The sequence below is a fragment of the Gordionus sp. m RMFG-2023 genome, chromosome 2 (assembly GCF_954871325.1).
Source record: "Gordionus sp. m RMFG-2023 chromosome 2, tfGorSpeb1-WG-v2, whole genome shotgun sequence".
Classification (NCBI taxonomy): domain Eukaryota; kingdom Metazoa; phylum Nematomorpha; class Gordioida; order Chordodea; family Parachordodidae; genus Gordionus; species Gordionus sp. m RMFG-2023.
Window position 1 is genome coordinate 44,951,424 of NC_088776.1, and position 20,178 is coordinate 44,971,601.

Genomic DNA, 20,178 nt, shown 5'->3' on the forward strand with positions numbered 1-20,178 from the left:
CCAGTTTTTTTATCTTTATGTTTGTTCTTAACACGGTACTTTTATTTAACCTTGCTATGTGTTGTATTATATAATTTATGTAGTGTATATTTATTTAATAACCAATTATTAATTTAAAAAGATATATATTAGCCTTGTGATATTTTCACTTACTGCGGATATAAACGATATACATAACTATATATTATTCACTCTTTTTACTAAAACACTTTTCTTAATTCTGAGCTGAAATCCCTTTTATGTTTTTAATTTTCCTCCATTTTTTTACTTTTTCTGCTTTTTTCACTTTTCTGGCCATTTTTTTATCCTACCTATATTTCAGTGGCATAGCTAGGCCTTAGAGGGGGTCCGCCCCCACGCCTCCTTTAACGCCCGGTCTTCGGCCGGGTTTTTCTTAAAAATCATATTTGTTTTTCTTATAATATCGTAGTCCTAGATTTTTAAAGTTCATAATAATATTCAACAAACTTTTTATTTAAAATATTATCTTGTTGGGGTATTTATTTGAATTAAAGTATTTTTTGAACGTTGCTCTGGGGGAACCATATTTTAGATAATATATAATAAATATATTTCTTAAATGTATCAATAACATGTTATTATAATTTAGTAGATTATTCTCAATGACTTTATAATAATACTATCCAGAATAATTTCTAGTAATATAATATCCTTCCACAAACATCAAAACCAAAAAAATATAAATATTCATGGTAATTTATTTTATATAGTCACTTTTGAGTCTTTTGAACGTATAATCTAAAAAAAATTTTGCTCTAGGAGCGGTCCAACCACCCCCCCCCCTTTCCCGTAGCTACTCCACTGCTATATTTATTAAATAAAACAATTATAATTAATAAATGGATGCGATATATATTTGAATAAAAACTGTATAGTTTGTTTATTAAGTGCCCTTAAGTGGGGAAAATCAGCAACGAAGGGAAAAGGATTAGCCTATTTTGAAAAGGTTTAGAGACATTTACATAGATGGCTTAAAAAATACAACAAAGGGGTAAAATAAATTACAATATTTTTCTTTACCATCTTTGCATTTAAAATATATTAAAAAGTATGAAGATATCATCAGAAGTTTGCTATATATTAAAAAAAAAACATTTAAGAACAAAATCCCAGATGCGTAACAACAGGAGCGGGTCAGTTATCGAAACTGCCAGAGAAGGAAAATGATTTTCATTTTAATAAATTATAATCATATTTTTGACAGTATCCATGTTGAAATTTAGGGAGGCAGAAATGAGGGAATTTTTTTAGCATACAAAAAAGTAAAAGAATTAGCAAGAAAGGAAATATTAAAAAAGAAAAAAAAAAGAAATCAAATAGAGTAGAATGTAAGATTGATAATAAATATACACTTAACAAAAGATGAACGTCTTTGTGACATTCTACCGAGAACCCTCCCCCCCCCCCCACCCCTTCATAGGAATGCTGTCCTTAAGATATTCTATTGATCACACACTGTTTAATTATTATGATAATGTCGAACATTATATCACACGATGTAATGGGATACACTCCAAAGACACCTTACCAATGATGGACGTTTAACTTTCCTAACTGCGATTTCCTTATATGTTTTTGTAAAACAACATGTTTCTAATGAAAGCTTGATTATTTGCTACTTGGTTAAGATTGTTTTATATTTTAATTGCCTTATATTTAGAAACCTTTTTGAATAATCTATTTCGAATTTTATTTATATAATATAAGAATAATCAACAAACATGTAAATATATAAGAATGTATAAATTACAAATAATGAAACTTTGTTGCATTAATTATTGCCTTAGCGTGCCAAAATATATTTTTTTAAAATAAACAATAAATTTATAAAAAATATGTGTGTGTAACAAAAAATGCAAATGTTCACAAAATGAATGATAAAATATAAGGCTTTTTTGACCCTTTAACACTATAAAGCATTATATATTTAAAGAATAGACATGAAACTGAAACTTAAATGCAAAAATAGAGGTATTGTTATAGTAAGATATTAAAAATATGTAAGACTGAGGAAGGCTTTAAGATTCGTGTCATTGATCATAACAGCTTTATTTTTTCCAAATTACATGTTTCATAATAAATCACTTATTTAAGGATTTTCATCAATATTCAGATTGTGAATTTACATCCTTTATTTCTATAATAATAAAAATAATCAATTTTATAATTAATTAAATTTTTATGCATTTGATGAATATACAACATATAATTCGCCGTTTTAAAACTTGTAGATGTTTTAAGGTTAGTAAGGTTACTCTTATTTTTATCAATAGATTAAACCTGGTTCCAAATTCTACTTAACTAGTTGTTTTTCTTGTATTAAAATTCTTGAAAATCTCGCATTCCTATTTTTAAAACAAATTTTTGTTTAATCGAAATTACCTACCGTTTTATTAAACTTGTAGAATATCATTTCTAAACTTAAAATCGTATAATTTTAACAAAACTGATAAAGTAAACCGAGGCTGGATAAACCATGGGACATGTCAGACACCATGATATTTATACTTTGCTCTAATAAGCTAGTCTGCATTTATGCGGAAATTAGCAGTTTGAATTAATGGTATCTTATTATTTTAATCGTCACTAGTAAAGCTAGTGCTAGTGGGGTTTTTGAAACCAGCATACTTTGAACCTTGAATATGCCATAAAATATTTTTTTAGTAAATATTATAAAAAAAAATTATAGATATTATAAAAAATCAAAGGAACAAATAATTTATATGTTCTAAAAATTTATAATTATCAAAATTGTTATATTTATATATATATATATTTGACTCTCAAACAAAATACATAAAGATTCTAACTAAAAAAAATGATATTTTTGTCCATTATAAGTAAGGCAGTAAATTAAATGTTCTATGAAGCTTCATAAGGCGTTGATTAACCCCACAGTTAGGGCTTGCTGGACAACACTACTTTTACAAAAAGTGAAATGATAAATGAAAGGTTAATATATTATTACATTGTGATAGTAATCATATTTATTTGTAAATTATTATTGATAATGGTACATCCTCGAAATAAAAAAAGTCAAGAAAGTTATAGACTTAAAAAGATATGCGATTTGCATAACCCTAATCTTCTCATTTTAAACTCTCAAAATAATAATTATTATATAAAATTATAAATATGTTCACTATTTGCTAGTTTCTGTTAAATACTACATTTTTTACTATTATTAATTTTAATATGAGGAAAGTGATTTCGTTTGATTCTATTTTTTTTAATTCAAAAAACGAAATCCATTGATTGCGACTGTGAACAGGGTTTGAAACTCAATTCTGGTGTTCTGAACATTTTTTAAAAATAATTTCTCTGATTTTCATTCCTTAAACAAAAATAAGACTACGTTCACAATATCTCCTTCTAAGTTCTAACCCAGTTTCATAGTAGTTCACAAAACAAAAATTGTCCCACAAAAATTACAAAGTAAAAAATTACGATATTAAAAATAATTTTATGACTTAGCTTACTTAAAATGCAACTATCAGTGTTTTAATATCGCGCCGTTTATTTAATTTTTTTAATAATCCTAGTGTACCTTTTTTTTTTTTTAGCTATTATTGAATTTTTTTTTATCATAGTTTAATTAGTTTTGCTACAAAAAGAATGGAATAAAAATTTTTTACCTGAAACAATAGGTTGTTCATCTTTTTTGTCTTTGTCTTTGTCTTTGTCTTTGTCTTTGTTTTTCTTTTTATCTTTTTTATCTTTTTTATCTTTTTTATCTTTTTTATCCTTTTTATCTTTTTTATCCTTTTTATCTTTTTTATCACTGCTTTTCTTTTTATTTGTTTTATCTTTGGCCTTCCTTTTGTCTTTTTTGCCTTTAATTTTGTTCTTAGCTTTTCTTTTCTTTTTGTCTTTATCCTTTTTCTTGTCATATTTATCCTTATGTTGATTTCTTTTTATTCGTTCTAGTTGGTTATTTTTAATCATTACATCTATAAATAAATATGGCAAATATAATTAATTAGTATGATGATTTGATAACCAGAAACTAAAAAAGAGGTATATAATATTAAATGTAAACGATATGTTAAATATTTTCAACATAATTACATTTACAAAATTTTTTTCTGCTTTATTTTACCCAAAATATAATATATGTTTAATCGAAATGCTAAGAATAAAAAATCTTTAAAAGTTGAGAACAAAAAAAATACTTAATGCTGGAAATTATTTCTTAAAGTTCAGACAAGACTGAAAGAGTAAGAATAAATAATTTATATATTCTTGTAAAATAGAACTTAAAAAGGTTCAGATTTAAAAAGGAAAAGCTCATAATACAAATGCTAACTAAGACTTATTATATATACTTCTGTTTTCTTAGGACAACAATTTAAATTATAGATTAGAAGAAACAAAAGATTGTTCGAAGACAAATTCACAAGATAATTGGCATCACCCCCTCCCCTCCCCTAATTAATCTTAAAAAGATTAGCTAAAGACAACCCCCCCCCCCCCCCCCCCCAAAGCCAAAAAATGCAAATGCCTGATTATATTTTTCAAAAATATAATTGTTAATATTAATTTATATATTTGTTAACATTTTATTCCTATCTCATATATATATATTTAATTACATTTATTTTTCACATTCATCTACTTATTTTATCAACTTCGATTTCAAGTTTTCCTTGGAATATTTACCTATTATTTTCAAATTTTAGTGGCGTAATATTTATCTAAATTTCTAGTCAAATAATAATTATCCCTGAAACTCCTTGTCCAACAGGGAGAAAGAAATTGTAAGCTTGTCCAACGAGATCTAGTCTCCGCCATCACGCAGTAACAGCTTTTATGGAGTTAGAAGAGCCGATTATGAATGCTATTACTGAAATATCACAATGGCTTAAAAGAAATATTTCCTCAGAAGCAAGAAAATTATTGGATTCAATGCTGATTCCAAATTTTTTTTTCTCATTAGAATGTATTATTTAATTATACAACTATTTATGTAATACTTTTCAAAAAATGACATTGACTGATTAAGAAGATGAGAATAGCGCAGAGCATTTTATTAGAACTCAAGGAAATTAGAGCTAATGTTGATTCATATTTTATATGCAGGGGCGGACTGGCCATAAGACCCGGTGGGCATTTTGCCCACGAGACCGGGAGAAAATGTCGATTTTTGAGGCCGATCAGAGGAAAATATCAAAATAGAGTCCGATTAGAATAAAATTATTATTATGTTCACATTATTTTCTCTTATCATTTATTTATTTTTAATGATATCTCTATGATTTAAATATCACATTCCTTGAGAATTATCATGTCGTTTACTATAATTTAAATAATATATCAATAACATCGCTTGACGCTACACATCATTACCACTTTCTTTTCTTTGTTTTTTTTCAAATGAAGTGAAAACGCTTCCGTTTGAGTAGAGTCTAAGTGATTAATTTATTATATTATATTTTTATACATTGATTTATTGTAGAAATAATATGGCCAACATTTCTTGTTCTTAATTGATTGAAATCAAATAAAATCCAGGTCGGTGAATTAGATAAAAGGATGGATGCTTGGGTGAAATAGAATAATTCATCTGGCCAAAATAAGTTGAGAAGGCTGCTAAAAATAGGTGAGATAAGGTGGTGGGCACGTGAAAAAGCCCTTAGATGGATATAAAGAGAGCTTGCTCTCAATAACGATATAGGCACTTCAATTTATAATAGATAATAAATAATTTGAGACAAAAACTAGATAATATATGTAAATTTATGACTCTAAGTACAGCTATAATATATTTGAAAATTTTTAAAATAATGGGGCCACTGTCTTCAAACTAAAAAATTAGGTACTTTGTCAGCATGGAAATTGAAAGAAGATGCTAAATCTTCTGTCTCATCGATTATTACATCGATTCAAAATAAAGCAATAAAATGGCTGATAATTTAAATGAAACATTTTCATATTTATAGCTCTCGGAGAGTATCTGAAAAATGCTCTGTAAAAAGATCGAATAAGACGAGCGAAGAGAATATATAGTGACAAATGTCAAGATGAACGTCCTCAAGAATCGATTGACCTTTATAGGTTCGAACTATTTAGTCCTATCCGGAACTACTTTCTGCGAATTGAAGCTTATCTTGAATGTGCTATATTTGTATACAAGACATTTTGATGAAATAAATAGTAAAGGTATTTCTGAAAAGGCCTTGGAAAAACTGGCACAATTGGCATATATATTGAGTGATAAATTTTATAACGAATAATGTTCATTTGCCAGTGTATTCAAAGATTTTGTAGTAGAATTAAATGAAACGGACGATGATATCGCATGTACAAGTGAGGAGTCAAATGAAGAAGATGGAATATTACAATATGATAATAAATCAGAGTGTGATAATAAATGTACCAAGTGTTTAATATGCGAGTATGAAATTCTTAAAAGATACAATAAGCATACAAGTGACACTAATTTATTTTTGGCTTATGAATACATTTTAACTTTTACGCAGGTTAATTGCGAGAAAGCATTTAGTAAATTAAAAATTATAAAAATAAGCTGAGAGCTAATATTGACCAAGAAAAATTAGAAGCGTTTTTAATGATGTAAGTTGAACGAGAACTATTAGTAGATTGAACTAGAAGATATTCCTGTATATTTGCGCAAAGGTTCAAAGTTAATGAGAGATTTATTAACGTAAATTTATATATTTTCTTTATTCTTTTATTAAAATCTTATTAATATTATTTACAACATGATCGGTGCCTGATTTTATAAAATATGATTTGATTTTATAGTGCAATATCGTTGTAAATCTAATATAAAATATATATTTTAGATGAATATTATTTTATATAGGTAATGAATATGATTTTAGATGTGCATTAATAAAATATATGATTATTATATAATACTATTCTTTTTTTTTTTTACTAAAAATATAAAACGTTTCAACTTATTTTCAAAAAATAAGAAGCCATTTAAGGGAACCCGGTCGAAGACCGGACAAAAGCGGGCCGAAAGCCCGCAAAATGGGGGTATGGGGACTTCGCCCCCATATAAATGAGGTTGCTATAAAAAAATGTTCACAAGGCTGGAGCGTCGCCAGTCCGCCCCTGTTTATATGTTATTGTTGAGTCAAAAGCAGAGCTATACGTGTTTAATATTTGTCCCCCTCGACTTGCAGCAAGCAAGCTCATTGTCAAAACATTAATAAAGGATCAGTAGAAGAGTATTATAAAACAAATGTCCCCTCTCTTAGATACATTTATAACCCAAATAAATGAATGGTTTTTAATTCATCATGCAGCACTTACCAAATATTACTTCCACAAAAGCTTTCCAACCTTTTTCAGATGGTGATAGAAAAAAAATAAAAATATTTGTTAAATTTTTATCATGAAGATGTTAAAGTATCTTATGATGCATTATTAGCTGAATAACTATGGTTAATACAATCCCAAAAAATGCTATGGATGCTTTGCATTATTTCAAATACATTTAGATTATATTCCCAATGTATTAAAATGGTTATATATATATATATTAGCAACTCTTCCCATTAGTAAACTAATGATAAAATATTCTCTTTTTTAAGAAGAATAACAGAGCCCTGCAGATATACCACTTGCAGGCCACGGACTGGATTTTTTTTTCAAAATTTTTTTGGCCCGGGTTTTTTTTTAAAAAAAATTTTCAGGCCCGGCCCGAATTTTTTTAAAATATATTATATTTTTTTGATTTCTATAGTTAATAATGGCGATTTTAAATATTTGGTTTTAAAATATTTTTTTAAAAAAATTTAAGGTCCGGCCTGGAAGCCGGGCCTGCAAGTCTCTGAAAAACATACCTATGAAATGAAATACAACTTCTGAAATTAGATTGAATGGTTTGGATCTTTTGAATATTCATATGCATTTAACGCCAAGCAAGGATGAGATAATTGAAAAATTAGCTCAAAATATATAAAATACAATTATTCCTAAGAAACTTTTTGTGATTTATCCAACATTTAAATGTTTTATAATTAATATATAAATTTTAAAGGTTAAAAATATTCAAATTTCAATTTTGGGTCATTTAAGTGATTCATATGGTGGTTATTTTTATTTTATAATTCACATTTATTTTATAGTTTTTCAATGCCGGTTTATATATATAATTTTTTTATAATTCCCATAATTTAAAATTGTGTATTAGAAAAGTTATTAGTCCTAATAAATATGCTTAATAATTTTAAATAACTATAATATTTCTTAAAAAATTTATTATCCCTCCCCCCAGACCAAATCCCTGCGTACGCGCAGTGGCGTAGCCAGGATTGATACATGGGGGGGGGGAAATTTGCCAATATTTTGTGCTTTATTAGTGTCTAACCACTATAGTAGCCAGCATAAATGAAAAAAATATTAGTAACAAAATTTTGGCCAAATTTATGATTATTACGCGACTGAAAGCATTATTCTGAAAATTTTATCAATGTTTAGTCAATTGTAAATTAATTCAATCCATTCGGTGTAGAAAGAAGAATAAAATCGTCCCCCCCCCCCCATCCCCAAAAAAAAACCTCCTATATTTTATGACACTCAATATATCTTATTCTATGTTAAAAATAATTATCTTAATTAAATTTTTGCATATAAGTATAACATAATTTTACAGAGAATTTCATTATAGATTTTATTTATTATTAAAATACTTTAGTATAAATAACACCCCTTTATTTAACTATGTATTATTTTAATGATAACAAATGAGTATATTAATAAAACATTAATAATTCTTATTAGAGATCTGCAAAAGTAGGAAAATCGGGTTCCAATATTTTTAAAAAATATTCGGGTCGGGTTGGATCGGGCCTTGGAATTTTTTTAAAAATATATCTAAATATATCAATTTTATGTTAAATTTTTTATGTAAAATAAAAATATTTGATTTTTTTTATAAAAACTAGACGCCATGTAACATATATCTTTCATTTTTAGTAATTATAAAAAGGAATTTCTATATTTAAATAAATTCAGGCCAGGCCGACAAAACTTTTTAAAAAAAATTTAGGGTTCGGGCAGGCAAAACATTTTCAAAATAATTTCGGGCCGGGCTTGAAAAGTTGGGCCTGATACAGATCACTAATTCTTATTGCAAATACGATATTTTTATTAAAAATAGTATAATATATAAATATTATGACTAAGAATTCATTATAATTACTTATTGAATATAAAAATTTTATGTTATAATAATATAGCAATTTTATGATTTAAATTTATAAAGAGAGGTGTATTTTTCTCTGAGATTTGAATAATTTATCTTGAATCAAATTTTTATCTAGAATAATCTCCTTATAAATATTTAATATTACGAATCATTTAAACGGCTTTCACCGGTGCTATTTCTAAAATAGGGTTTTAACCTTTTCAAAATTGAAGAAGACCTTCATTAGTGCAGGTGTTAATCGGTAAGGTAGCTAAAATAGTTTTTATATTAGGCAGGTAATCTAAAGTGCTACTACACATGGAAAGGGCCTGCAAAGCATTTTTTGGTTTTAAAGAGTACTCTATTCTGTCAAAATTTTTATACCAAAATTCGAAAAGTAACTTATCATACGATCCTAATAATTCATCAGAATAAAACTCTGAGACCTAATATCCTCTCGCGTTTTAAGTGTATTCAGACTCAACCGGTAAAAGAAAATGAAAGCTGTTTAGAATAAAATTGTGACTAATAAATCTTTCCTTTAATTGAAATAAAAATGTATCAATAAGGGGAGTAAAAATATTTATTTTATAAAAATCCTCAATCGTAGATGCATCAATATTTAAGCGATTGGACTATCTATAATCTATTCTAGGTTTAAAATTTTTAATCCCAAACATATTAGTTATCACCTTTACTTTCTTATTTACCAAATTAAATGATTTTTCTTTTATTTAAAAAATTATAAAATATTAAATAAAATTTTTAAAATCTAATTAGTTTAACAATATAAATTTTATTATTAAAATTATAAATATCTAATTTAACTATGTTAGAAAAAATTTACATTATATTTTTATTTTTATTGTTATTTAATATTTTACAATATATTTTTATTGTTATTTAATATTTTACATATAATTTTTAATATATATTTTTAAACCATGTTATCATTTAAAATTGAAAATTCTTATTTGTTTTTTTAAATATATTTCATTTTCATATTTTATATAATTTTATTTATAAATTTTAAATAAAATTATTCGCAATAAGAAAAAAATTAAAAAAAAAATTTTCTATCTAAAAATTATTTTTTAAATTAAATTTTTTTTTTCAGAGGTTATGGGGGGGGGGCAATGAGTACGCGCTTGTTAAAGACTAGTTAAAATTTTTAAAAATATTTTAATACTCTGGTAATAGAAAAAAATATTCATTTAATGACATTTTATTTTGACATGATGGTTTAGCAAAATTAAGTTTTACATAATTTTTTTAAATATTTAAATAGATGTTTATGTTTAAATAATTGCTTTCACTTCTTTTTTTAGTTTCAATATGTTCCCAAATTAAAATATAATCTTTAGTTGTTACCCTTTTGTATTAAATTTATAAATAACATACAATTTTACTATTATCTTTATATTCTGATAAGTTTATAAAAAAAATATAGAACATTATAATATGAATATTACAACCCTAACCTGTTACAGTATTAAGGACCTAGAGTAATGATTAATTCTAATTATAATAGTTTCAACTACCAATAGCCGCACCTCATTAGCGATCTTCACCATATTTATGAGGGACCTGCAGAAGGTTAGCATTTCATACCTAATCCAGATTTTAAAAAATCAACCCTTATCGTTCGTTATTTCAAAATTTTGGCTGTAGTCTAGAAATTGTTTCAAAAAGGAAATTGAAAATATGTCAGGTAAATGAATATTAAAAGCTTTATTACAGTGTTGTGATGATTTAATGAATATTGACGATTTAATTTAAACACATGCATATATAATTATAATCTTTACAAATGTACAACAAAAGAAATTTCAACAATGCTTTGTTTATATTTTAATTATTTTTGCAAATATTATCATTTTATATGAATGGGTTTTAATTTAATGCTCAATATGTTTCATTAAATCATCACAATACACTATATATTCTTTTCAAAAATTTTCCGTTTGAATTTAATTTAATAAAATTCGCGCTACCCGAATTTTCAATTTATATTTCTTTAAGTCAGGCCTGACATAGATTTTTAATTTTTAAAGATATTTTAAGCCCAGCCCCGATTTTTAAAAACATTATTTTTTTCTGGGTCTGGTTTCTGGGCCGAGCCGGGTACGGGTTTATAAAAATTAAAAGTTCAAATTATCATAATAGTTTTATGTAAATGGATCTTGTTTCTGTTGTGACATACAAAAATATTATTAAGCTACACACCTTTAGCCGATCTTCCACCTGAGAATAAATATATGTAACCCTTACTTGGGCAAAATTGAATATTTTTAAATCGAATAGATATATGATTCGAATCTCTTTATCTTTCGTTTTTACATAATATTAAGAAAAAATAAATTTCCGCTTTTGTGTATGAAACTATTAAAAGTCCTATAAAGAAAGACATTTAAACAATGATTATTTTTTGATTAGTAATAAATACCCAAGTTTTTTCGTTTTAATCAAAATCATAATGAATTAAATTAATGTTATACTTTAAAATCGATTACCTCTATTCAGATCATACTCATTTAAGGATTTCAATTCGGAATTATCCTTTCCAATTTCATGGGATGATGCGGGCTCATTAATATGACCTGTATAAATTTAATATATTAAAGTATGGTTTTATTAAGTCCATTTGTTTTTAAATATTGGACTAATTCTTATTTGTATTTTGTGGTATAATTGTAAACATGAGTAAAACCCTATATATTTCGTATTTTTATTCGAACATTATGGAAACGATGGTTTATTATTTTAATAAGTTGAACCGGATTAAGATTAAACCAAATATGAATATATATAAAGTAGATATATTACCTTTAATATTAGGAACAAAATAAAATATTAAACATAAAATCAAATTTAATTTTAGGATGTACATGTATTTAAAAAAAAAATTAATTTCAAATATTTATGGAATACAATTACATTACATACAGTAATAGAAGACTTCTATTTAATATAAATCAAAAGATAAATAAATTGAAATTGAACTTATTTTGTAAATAAACGTGTTAAAAATTCCAATTATTGTTTAATTCAGATCATAAATATAATTACATAATGGATTTAAATTTGAAATCAGATACAAACTATTTGGCAGAAGATTCATATCCTTTCCATATATAACTACAACATAGATTTTTTATTTTTTTAACTCTAATTTAAGAGTAAAATTTATTAAAATATTTAGCTCGAGCTTTGCTCTATATCTATTTTACAGTGTGCAGATGCACTTGGCCTGAATGTAAATACAATATAACATATCTAATAAAGGCTCTAGATAATTCAGACAACTCCTTAATTTGACCAAAGTTTTGATTCCAATCAAATTCCTATTAACTACTAATATAAGGTAAAGTCTGGATAAATCGGGCAACTGTTCAAGTTGGACAAAAATCTTGGGTGAAACGGTACCCAAACTAACAGGTTTTATTGTAGAGTAAATGATAAAAGGTAATGTGAAAAATTGCAATAATTTTTTTTTATTGGACCCTTTATAGAATATTTAAATTTCGTATCTTGCCATTTCTGGTGGCTAGTTAATTTGTTGTTTTCGTTTAGCATCTGATCTTATCATCATATGATCATCAATCAGTGTTCATCAATTTTCTTGTCTTCATAGGGACCATCTTCAGACTTCCCAACACTTCTATTACAAACATGACTTATGAATCACAGTCGTAATCCACCTTAACATTTTTACCTCATTGTAGCCGAACTTCCCCCCCCCCCTTTATTCTTCGGCACTCATATTTTTGATTAGGACTGTAGGCATCACCAATTTATATAACTTGCTCTATAACATTAATAATGGATTTTGTCACATATAACTCCAGTCAGACTTATCTAATTAATCCCACGCGCATTTATTTCTCCCTCAGTTTCCTCTACCATGCCTCAATTATATTGTAGATTCTAAAAATTTGTAACCATATATAAATTTTAGCTTATATAAAAATAGATAATTAAGAAACTTCAGCAATAGTCCGGGCAGTAAATTTATCAATTGCTTGCAGATAGCATGATAATGGCCCAATTATTTAAAAAATTAAAAAAAAATACTTGCTCTTAATGATGTTGGTTAAGAGCATGTATTCCTTTATTAGCAAACTATAAACAACGCTCAAATGTTAAATAAAAATATACTATAATACTTATATAATTTTATTAAATGAACAAATCAGAAACTATCTACACCCTTTATAAAAGTTACCATTTTCACAAAAAATATGCCTTTTATCACGGTTTCCAAAATCGGTACTTAATGTCCATCTTGCGGCACTTTGCCTTGTCTTTGGCTAGTCTACCCCGTGAAGCCCTGGATGTTGGATCCACACATTAATACATACATAGGGATAATGTTGGGATGCCCTTGATAATTAAAAAATAATATCCTAAAATATTATAATGAAAATGTTTAAAATTTTTACTTCCGGGATTTATAATAATAATCATTATTATTTTTTTTTCTAAATGAAATAGCCTAAATTTATATTTTACTATCTCTTATTCTCATTTTTTTAAAACAATTTTGATATGCAACTTTTACTAATATTAATCTTTTTTAACCTAAAGGTAATAACTTAAGAATATTTATAGCTTTAATACCTGAGCTTGATATTTTATAACCAAATTTAATGGCAATATTGGCAAAGTTTTAAATTCAAACAAAAATTATACTGAATTATTATTAAAAATTTATATAGAAAAACTATTAAAGAGCATATTATATTTTAATGCGAGATACTAAATATCATGATATACTTTTAAATATTTCATTAATGTTTAGTATATACACTCAGATGATATATACGATTTTATTCCAAATACGATAAATTTATAGTATTAATCGATATTCAAAGCTATATTAGATTCCTGCTAGTGGCATTAAAATTACTTTTTCACGCCAGTCATGACGGGACTTACAAACACATTACTGCAAATGATTTATGAAATTTGTAAATTTAAGTCATTAAAATTTTTTTACTTCTATCTATTTAACTAAATTAATTTTAGGGGAAAACCAGCGATTTGGAGCAAATAAAAAAAATAATTCAAAAATTACTATATAAACAAGTTAAGTGGAATTATGAATTTTTGAATCGTTTCATCAAAAATGTTTACAAAAACTCTAGAGTTTTGGAGTTTTGCGACAATATTTCCCATATTAGCTTTAAATGGTATTGTTGGGAATATGCTATTAATTATCTTATTTTTTAATAAAAAAACCAAGAATAAAGGGCATCATTCTATCCCGATTGCCTACACATACCTAAAATCCTTAGCTATATCAGATTTGTTATCCTGCATATTTTTGGGTCCCTTTATCCTAGATAAAATAGGATTGTACAAAAAATGGGAATGGATATTAACGGAATATTTCTTGTCCTATTTGTTCAAAATAAATTTGATATTATTGAATTATTTTATTAAAGTAAGTCTGTGCACAGTCGCCTGCTTTTCATTGGATAGATACATCTTGATATCTTATCCCTTAAAATATAATAGGATATGGTGTTGTGGGACCAATAGGATAGATAGAGTTATTCTTTCTGTAACTTATGCATATTGTGCGGTTTGGATGATTCCTTTGTTTTTTAAATACACCATCAATCAAATGATAAACAATAAAAATGAAACATTTGTAACTAAAGATGATTTTAATTGTTCTCCACACAAGTATTATATTTTAAATATTATATAGTGATAATTTCCATTTTAAAACAAAGAATTCCGCTAAAAATTGTGCTAAACAAACTTTATTGGATCGAACTTAATAAAATGGTGGCTAACAGTTCTCATGCTTACACGAATGTAATAGATTCAAAATTTTTAAATGGCTCAATTTATGGTAAAATTTTATTTTATTATGAAATCGGCCGTGAAATAGCTCTAACCTACTTACCATTATTATTAATGTGTTTTGTCAAAATTGCTTTAATTTTCAAATATAAATTCTATCTAGCCGAGAAACGTAATACGTTGATAAATTTTAACACTATTAAAATAATGGAAATTAACCATGATTATGATAATCTTAAGCCAAATTTTGAGAAAAGTAAAATACGCACCATATCTTATAAGAAAAATCCTACAAGCTTTTACGACGATATTCGTTTTAACACAATGAATGGTAAAGATGTAGTTAAAAATAGAAACAAAATAAAGTTTTCTCATATCAATTACGAAAAAAATCATATAACGCTAATCATGTTATCCATTCTCACTATTTCTTTAATTTGTTTTTTGCCCACATCGTTTGTTGTCATTATGGATGCAATATCGGGTTATAGGTGGAGATTGAACAACGACTTATTCAACCTTATCGGAAATTTATTGGAAACATGCAGTTATTCTTTTAATTTTTACATTTATTGTAAAAACAATATGTTGTCTCTAAAAAAACGTTAAATAACATTATGTCGTAATTTTTTTTAAAAAAATAAATTTTTAATTAATTAGAACAAATTTCTAAGTAACGCTTTTTGGCTTAGGTAAAAATAATATTTTATATGGTCACCTGTTAGTAGGATTAATTTCCTCCCTATCATCTAAGACTGTGGGTGCTACGATACCGAAGGTTAATATATTTTCGATTTCACGGTTTTTTAAAATTTATTTCTCTTAAAAATTTTGGATATCACTAGAAACAAATTTATTGTTAATTTAATTTTTAATTTTCTCTTGTTTATTTCATGGAATTAGAAAAAAAAATCATAGTAATAAATGATGTTGTTGATATATATCTTCACTTCCAATAGATTTATTATTTTAACTAATAATAATTTTCGTTTCAAAAAAATATTGAGAAAATAATTACCAATTTACATTCAAAATATTTATCCAAAATCTTGAAATGTGATTTTAAAAAACGAGGAGGCCGGAAAACTTGTTTTCATAAAAGCCAATATCCTATTTATGCAGAAAACTATAGTGTTGACAAATTGCTTAATTATTGACGTTTAGATTTGATTTAGAGCCTCCACAAAATAAGATAACGACAAAATGCGAACCCGACAAAATTTTTGCCCGGGTTCGGTTCGGGGTATAAAAAAAAGGTGGGTTCGGTTCGGGTTCGGTTTAGGGAAATATTTTTGAACCCGGGTTTGGTTCGGGTTCAAGAATTTTTGAGTTGATAAAAAAAATTCTATATTTAAATCATAATAAAAAACTAGGCATAAATTTGATATAAAAAATAAATTTTTTATTTTATTTATAGGCAAATATAGTTAAAAATACAAAGCATATAGTCATGTATCAATTTTAAAAATTTTATTTAGACGTATTAGCATAATATCTTCCAAGAGTTGTTCACTCATCCTCGATCTATGTGGTGAAAGAATGAATTTCAAATGTGAAAAAGATCTTTCAACGCTAACCTATGTTAAATGTATTTATATGTGAAAATATGAAAAATTAACTTGGGTTGCAGGAACAGCAAGTAAGATTTTAAATAAAATATATAATTCAGGGTATTCCAGCTTAGCAGACTCTCAAAAATGCAAAATATTTTCCTTCTTATCTAATCTTTTATAATCGCTAAATCCAGTAATTATTGTTCCAATACTTTTCTCAGCAATCGTTGGCCCTCTTTTAAGTATTTTCTCCTGCCTTTCTTTAAGTTGTATCAATTTCTCTAAATCATCTTCTTGTTCAATAACTTCATCGGAACTAATATCATCAGATAAAATCGGCGTTGTTAAGCTTTTAATTCGTCTCCATAAATTGACAAGATGTTTTTTCGCACAAATCTTATCATCATCACTAAGTAATACCTGTAATATTTAAGGATTTATATTGTTTATATTTAAATATTTCATAAAATAACAATTTTAATATAAATCTAAAATAATTAATTTACTAAGCTTTTAATTAACCTTGTATCTTGGGTCCAGGTATATGGCAGCTAAGAGAATTTCGTTCTTTATAAACCTTTCTTCTCTGTTCTTAAGACAAGAATATAGTAATTGAGCAAAATGGTTTGGATTTTTTTCCAGTTCGATGCAGCATCTTAACCATGCTGCATAAAAATCTGTCAGTGTTAACTGTTCAGATTGGAATTGTTTGGTTGCGATTTTTAGCGGTTTTAAAATTTCAACAATCGTTATTATCTCTTTCCAATCTTCAGTCAATAAATAATCAGATTGCTCTGTAAAAAAATCTTCGATATTGGGTTTTAGTAAAATCAGCCTTTCTAACATATCATGGGTTGAATGCCATCTGTGGCAATCTAACACAGGCTTAGGGAATTTCATATTTTTTAATAACTATTGGTAAGTGGGATGTCTTAATTTTAAATTTAGGCTCCTAGCTTTTGCAATGGTTTCCACAATAGGTGATAATTTTATAGCATCTTGAAGTGCCAGCTGAAGTGTGTGAGCTGCACACTGTACACTATAAATCGGATAGGATATAATAGTTGATAAAAAAGTATTTTGTATATCATCAATATCATATTTATATACATTTACATCCATATTTTCCTCATCTGCTGATTCACTCCTTATATCATAATCAGTTTCAGGTTGCAGGAGCTTTATAGCTCTTAAAAAATTACAACCATTATCAGAAGTAATTGTGTATATTTGTTGAATATTAATTTTAAATTTTAGTAGAGTTTTTAATATATTCTCTTTTATATATTCTCCTGTACATCTCTCTTTCAGCTCTACAATTCCAAGAGTCCTCAAATTTATAATGGACTTTGATATAAATTGAATATTTACACCAAGAATTGACCTATCTAGTCGTTGAACTGCATCAACTTTTAAACTTATTAATTTTCCTTCTACCTCTCTCGATATTTTGTCTCTAATTGATTGGGCTGTTTTATTAATAGTTCTGGATAAATTTTCTTTGTTTATAACTAAATTGAGCCCAGATAGGAGTGGATTTATAATTCTTTGAAATCCCGAATCTTCAATAATTGATAAAGGCCGGCCATTTACTGTAACAAGTTCTAGTATAGAACTCATCAAATCATTAGATGATATATTTATACTTATATGCTTTTTTGGAAAAAAGGTTTCTATATTAATTTTAGGTTTTTTTGCCAATAACAATTCCTGATATTTGGTTTTTTCATTTAAATAATTTAAATATTCATTGTTGTGATTTCTTTCCAGGTGTCTTTCTAAATTTGACAAGTGATTACCAGACATTTTTACTTTGCAATATGAAATTGATTTTTTTTCTATTGTATTAAGGGTAAAATGCTTATCAAATATGACTTTATCTTTAATCTTAAATCTATAAAAAGAGAACAATTTTTTTAAATAGCAATGATTTCAGAATTAAAAAAGAGATATTTATAAATTTAATTTCATTTATAATATTTACTTCATTAATATCTTGTAAAAATTAAACTGAAACAAAAATAAATGATTAGCAGATATAAATTTTAAAATCATTTTAATAAGTTCACAAAAACTGCCCTACATTTAACAATTTTTAAGTTAGATGTTTAGAATTTTTTAAATTAACAATATAATAATTTTTACTTTGATTTGTTAACCATTTTCTTCTAATTAATAATCTTTAAGAATAATAAGATAAAAATTTAAAAATAAATGGCGTAAATTAATTCAATTGTTTAAAATTTTTTAACACTCCAATAGGAATCGAGAATAAATTTAAAAATGGCATAAATGAATTAAGTTGTTTAAAATTTATTAAGACTTCATTTAATTGGAAATTTGAAAATATAATATTTGTATTTACATATATTAATATATGATTTTAAATAATACACTGAACCCGATTGAACCCGGGTTCAAATAAAATTCTTGGGTTCGGTTCGGGGTTTTGAAAATTTTATAAATGGGGTTCAGGTTCGGTTCGGGTTCAGAGTTTTTTTCTAAAAACCAGGGTTCACTTCTCCGGGTTCGGGTTCGGTTCGAATCACTGGACAAAACTATTGAAATTAGTATATATACTCATTATTATATTAATAGTCTACAGCCTGAATAAAAATTCAATATTGCTTTTTTTTATTCATTTGTTTTTTGTTATTTCCCGAGTTTTCCTCAAATTTCTCGAGAAATTTTCCCATGTCTAGCGACACTTTATCACTCATTCATTTGATAACTATCACGCGACAGTTTATTACGCGACATTTTATCACGCGATTTTATTGACTTATTTATCTTTTTTTTTAATTTTTTTTCTCTAAATTTTTTCTCTAATTTTCTTAAATTAAGAAAAAAATACATATAATAAAAGGTATATTTATTTTAAATAGTAATATATAAAAAGCTATATGATAAAAATTAAAAAATATGAAAAATTAAGAAAAATATGATTAAAAAAAATTAATTATAAATATAAAAAGTAGATAAAAGTAAAACAGGCACCGATGAATGCTGTCATCTAAAGTGGAGCGTAATATAAAAAGAAATTATTTGGGACTAAAAGAAGTTTATGAGTCTAACGATGACTTTCAATTGTATAGCAATTGTTTATCGACCCTTGCATATGTCTTAGAGGATGATCTGGAAATGCATTTGAAACCTTGGTAGAAATATTTGGAGAAATTTATGGCTTCTATGAATTTATTTCCTATTAAAAAGATCTATATCTGAAGACAATAATTCCTGGAAATATTATATTATTATAAATGATAGGGCAACTAAATAATTTCAGCTCTTTAATGTGAAATTGTGGAAAAAACACATATACGTTAAATGGTGTTGCCTGGAATTAAATCCTTATGATAATATTCTCATCTGACGTTTTGATGAAAATTTATAAAGTAGCATAAAGATATGCACAAGCATAATGCTCAATATCTCCAAGTCCTAATAGGGAAAAAATCGTTACCTCTGAAGATATTAAAAAACGAGTTTATTTATGTGTTTTGAATTGCAGAATTTCGGATTTTTCACATGAGATATTACTTCCTGCAATTAAATTTTTATTTTTATTTGTGATATATTGATTTATGATTACCTACTAATAAAGAGTATAAATTAAATGGTCTTATT

General features: G+C 26.1%; 2 protein-coding genes across 3 annotated transcripts; both read right to left on the minus strand.

Annotated features, from left to right (window-relative positions):
- Positions 1-2,597: 2,597 nt before the first annotated feature.
- On the minus strand, positions 2,598-3,966 carry LOC135924375 (uncharacterized). Its single transcript, XM_065459431.1, has 2 exons — positions 3,657-3,966; positions 2,598-2,656 (listed from the first exon to the last, which is right to left on the minus strand). The coding sequence occupies exons 1-2, from the start codon at positions 3,964-3,966 to the stop codon at positions 2,598-2,600; spliced, it is 369 nt and encodes a 122-aa protein (XP_065315503.1).
- A 7,736-nt stretch (positions 3,967-11,702) lies between these two features.
- On the minus strand, positions 11,703-18,126 carry LOC135924912 (uncharacterized). Of its 2 annotated transcripts, none has more exons than XR_010571445.1 (4): positions 17,074-18,126; positions 16,764-16,971; positions 13,410-13,567; positions 11,703-11,784 (listed from the first exon to the last, which is right to left on the minus strand). XR_010571445.1 is itself a non-coding variant. In XM_065460038.1 (4 exons), the coding sequence occupies exons 1-3, from the start codon at positions 17,449-17,451 to the stop codon at positions 13,500-13,502; spliced, it is 654 nt and encodes a 217-aa protein (XP_065316110.1). In that variant the 5' UTR covers positions 17,452-18,126; the 3' UTR covers positions 11,757-11,784; positions 13,458-13,499. The 2 variants fall into 2 exon arrangements, 1 of the variants encoding a protein (XP_065316110.1); XM_065460038.1 differs by having other exon boundaries at positions 11,757-11,784; positions 13,458-13,567.
- Positions 18,127-20,178: the final 2,052 nt, after the last annotated feature.

Coding starts and splice junctions, on each gene's coding strand:
- LOC135924912 (XM_065460038.1), bottom strand. CDS start 17,451: ATGAAATTCCCTAAGCCTGTGTTAGATTGCCACAGATGGCATTCAACC. Junction 16,972..17,073: donor ACCTGGACCCAAGATACAAG/GTTAATTAAAAG, acceptor TAAATATTACAG/GTATTACTTAGTGATGATGA. Junction 13,568..16,763: donor GCCAACGATTGCTGAGAAAA/GTATTGGAACAA, acceptor TTAATTATCAAG/GGCATCCCAACATTATCCCT.
- LOC135924375 (XM_065459431.1), bottom strand. CDS start 3,966: ATGATTAAAAATAACCAACTAGAACGAATAAAAAGAAATCAACATAAG. Junction 2,657..3,656: donor TGAACAACCTATTGTTTCAG/GTAAAAAATTTT, acceptor GGCATATTCAAG/GTTCAAAGTATGCTGGTTTC.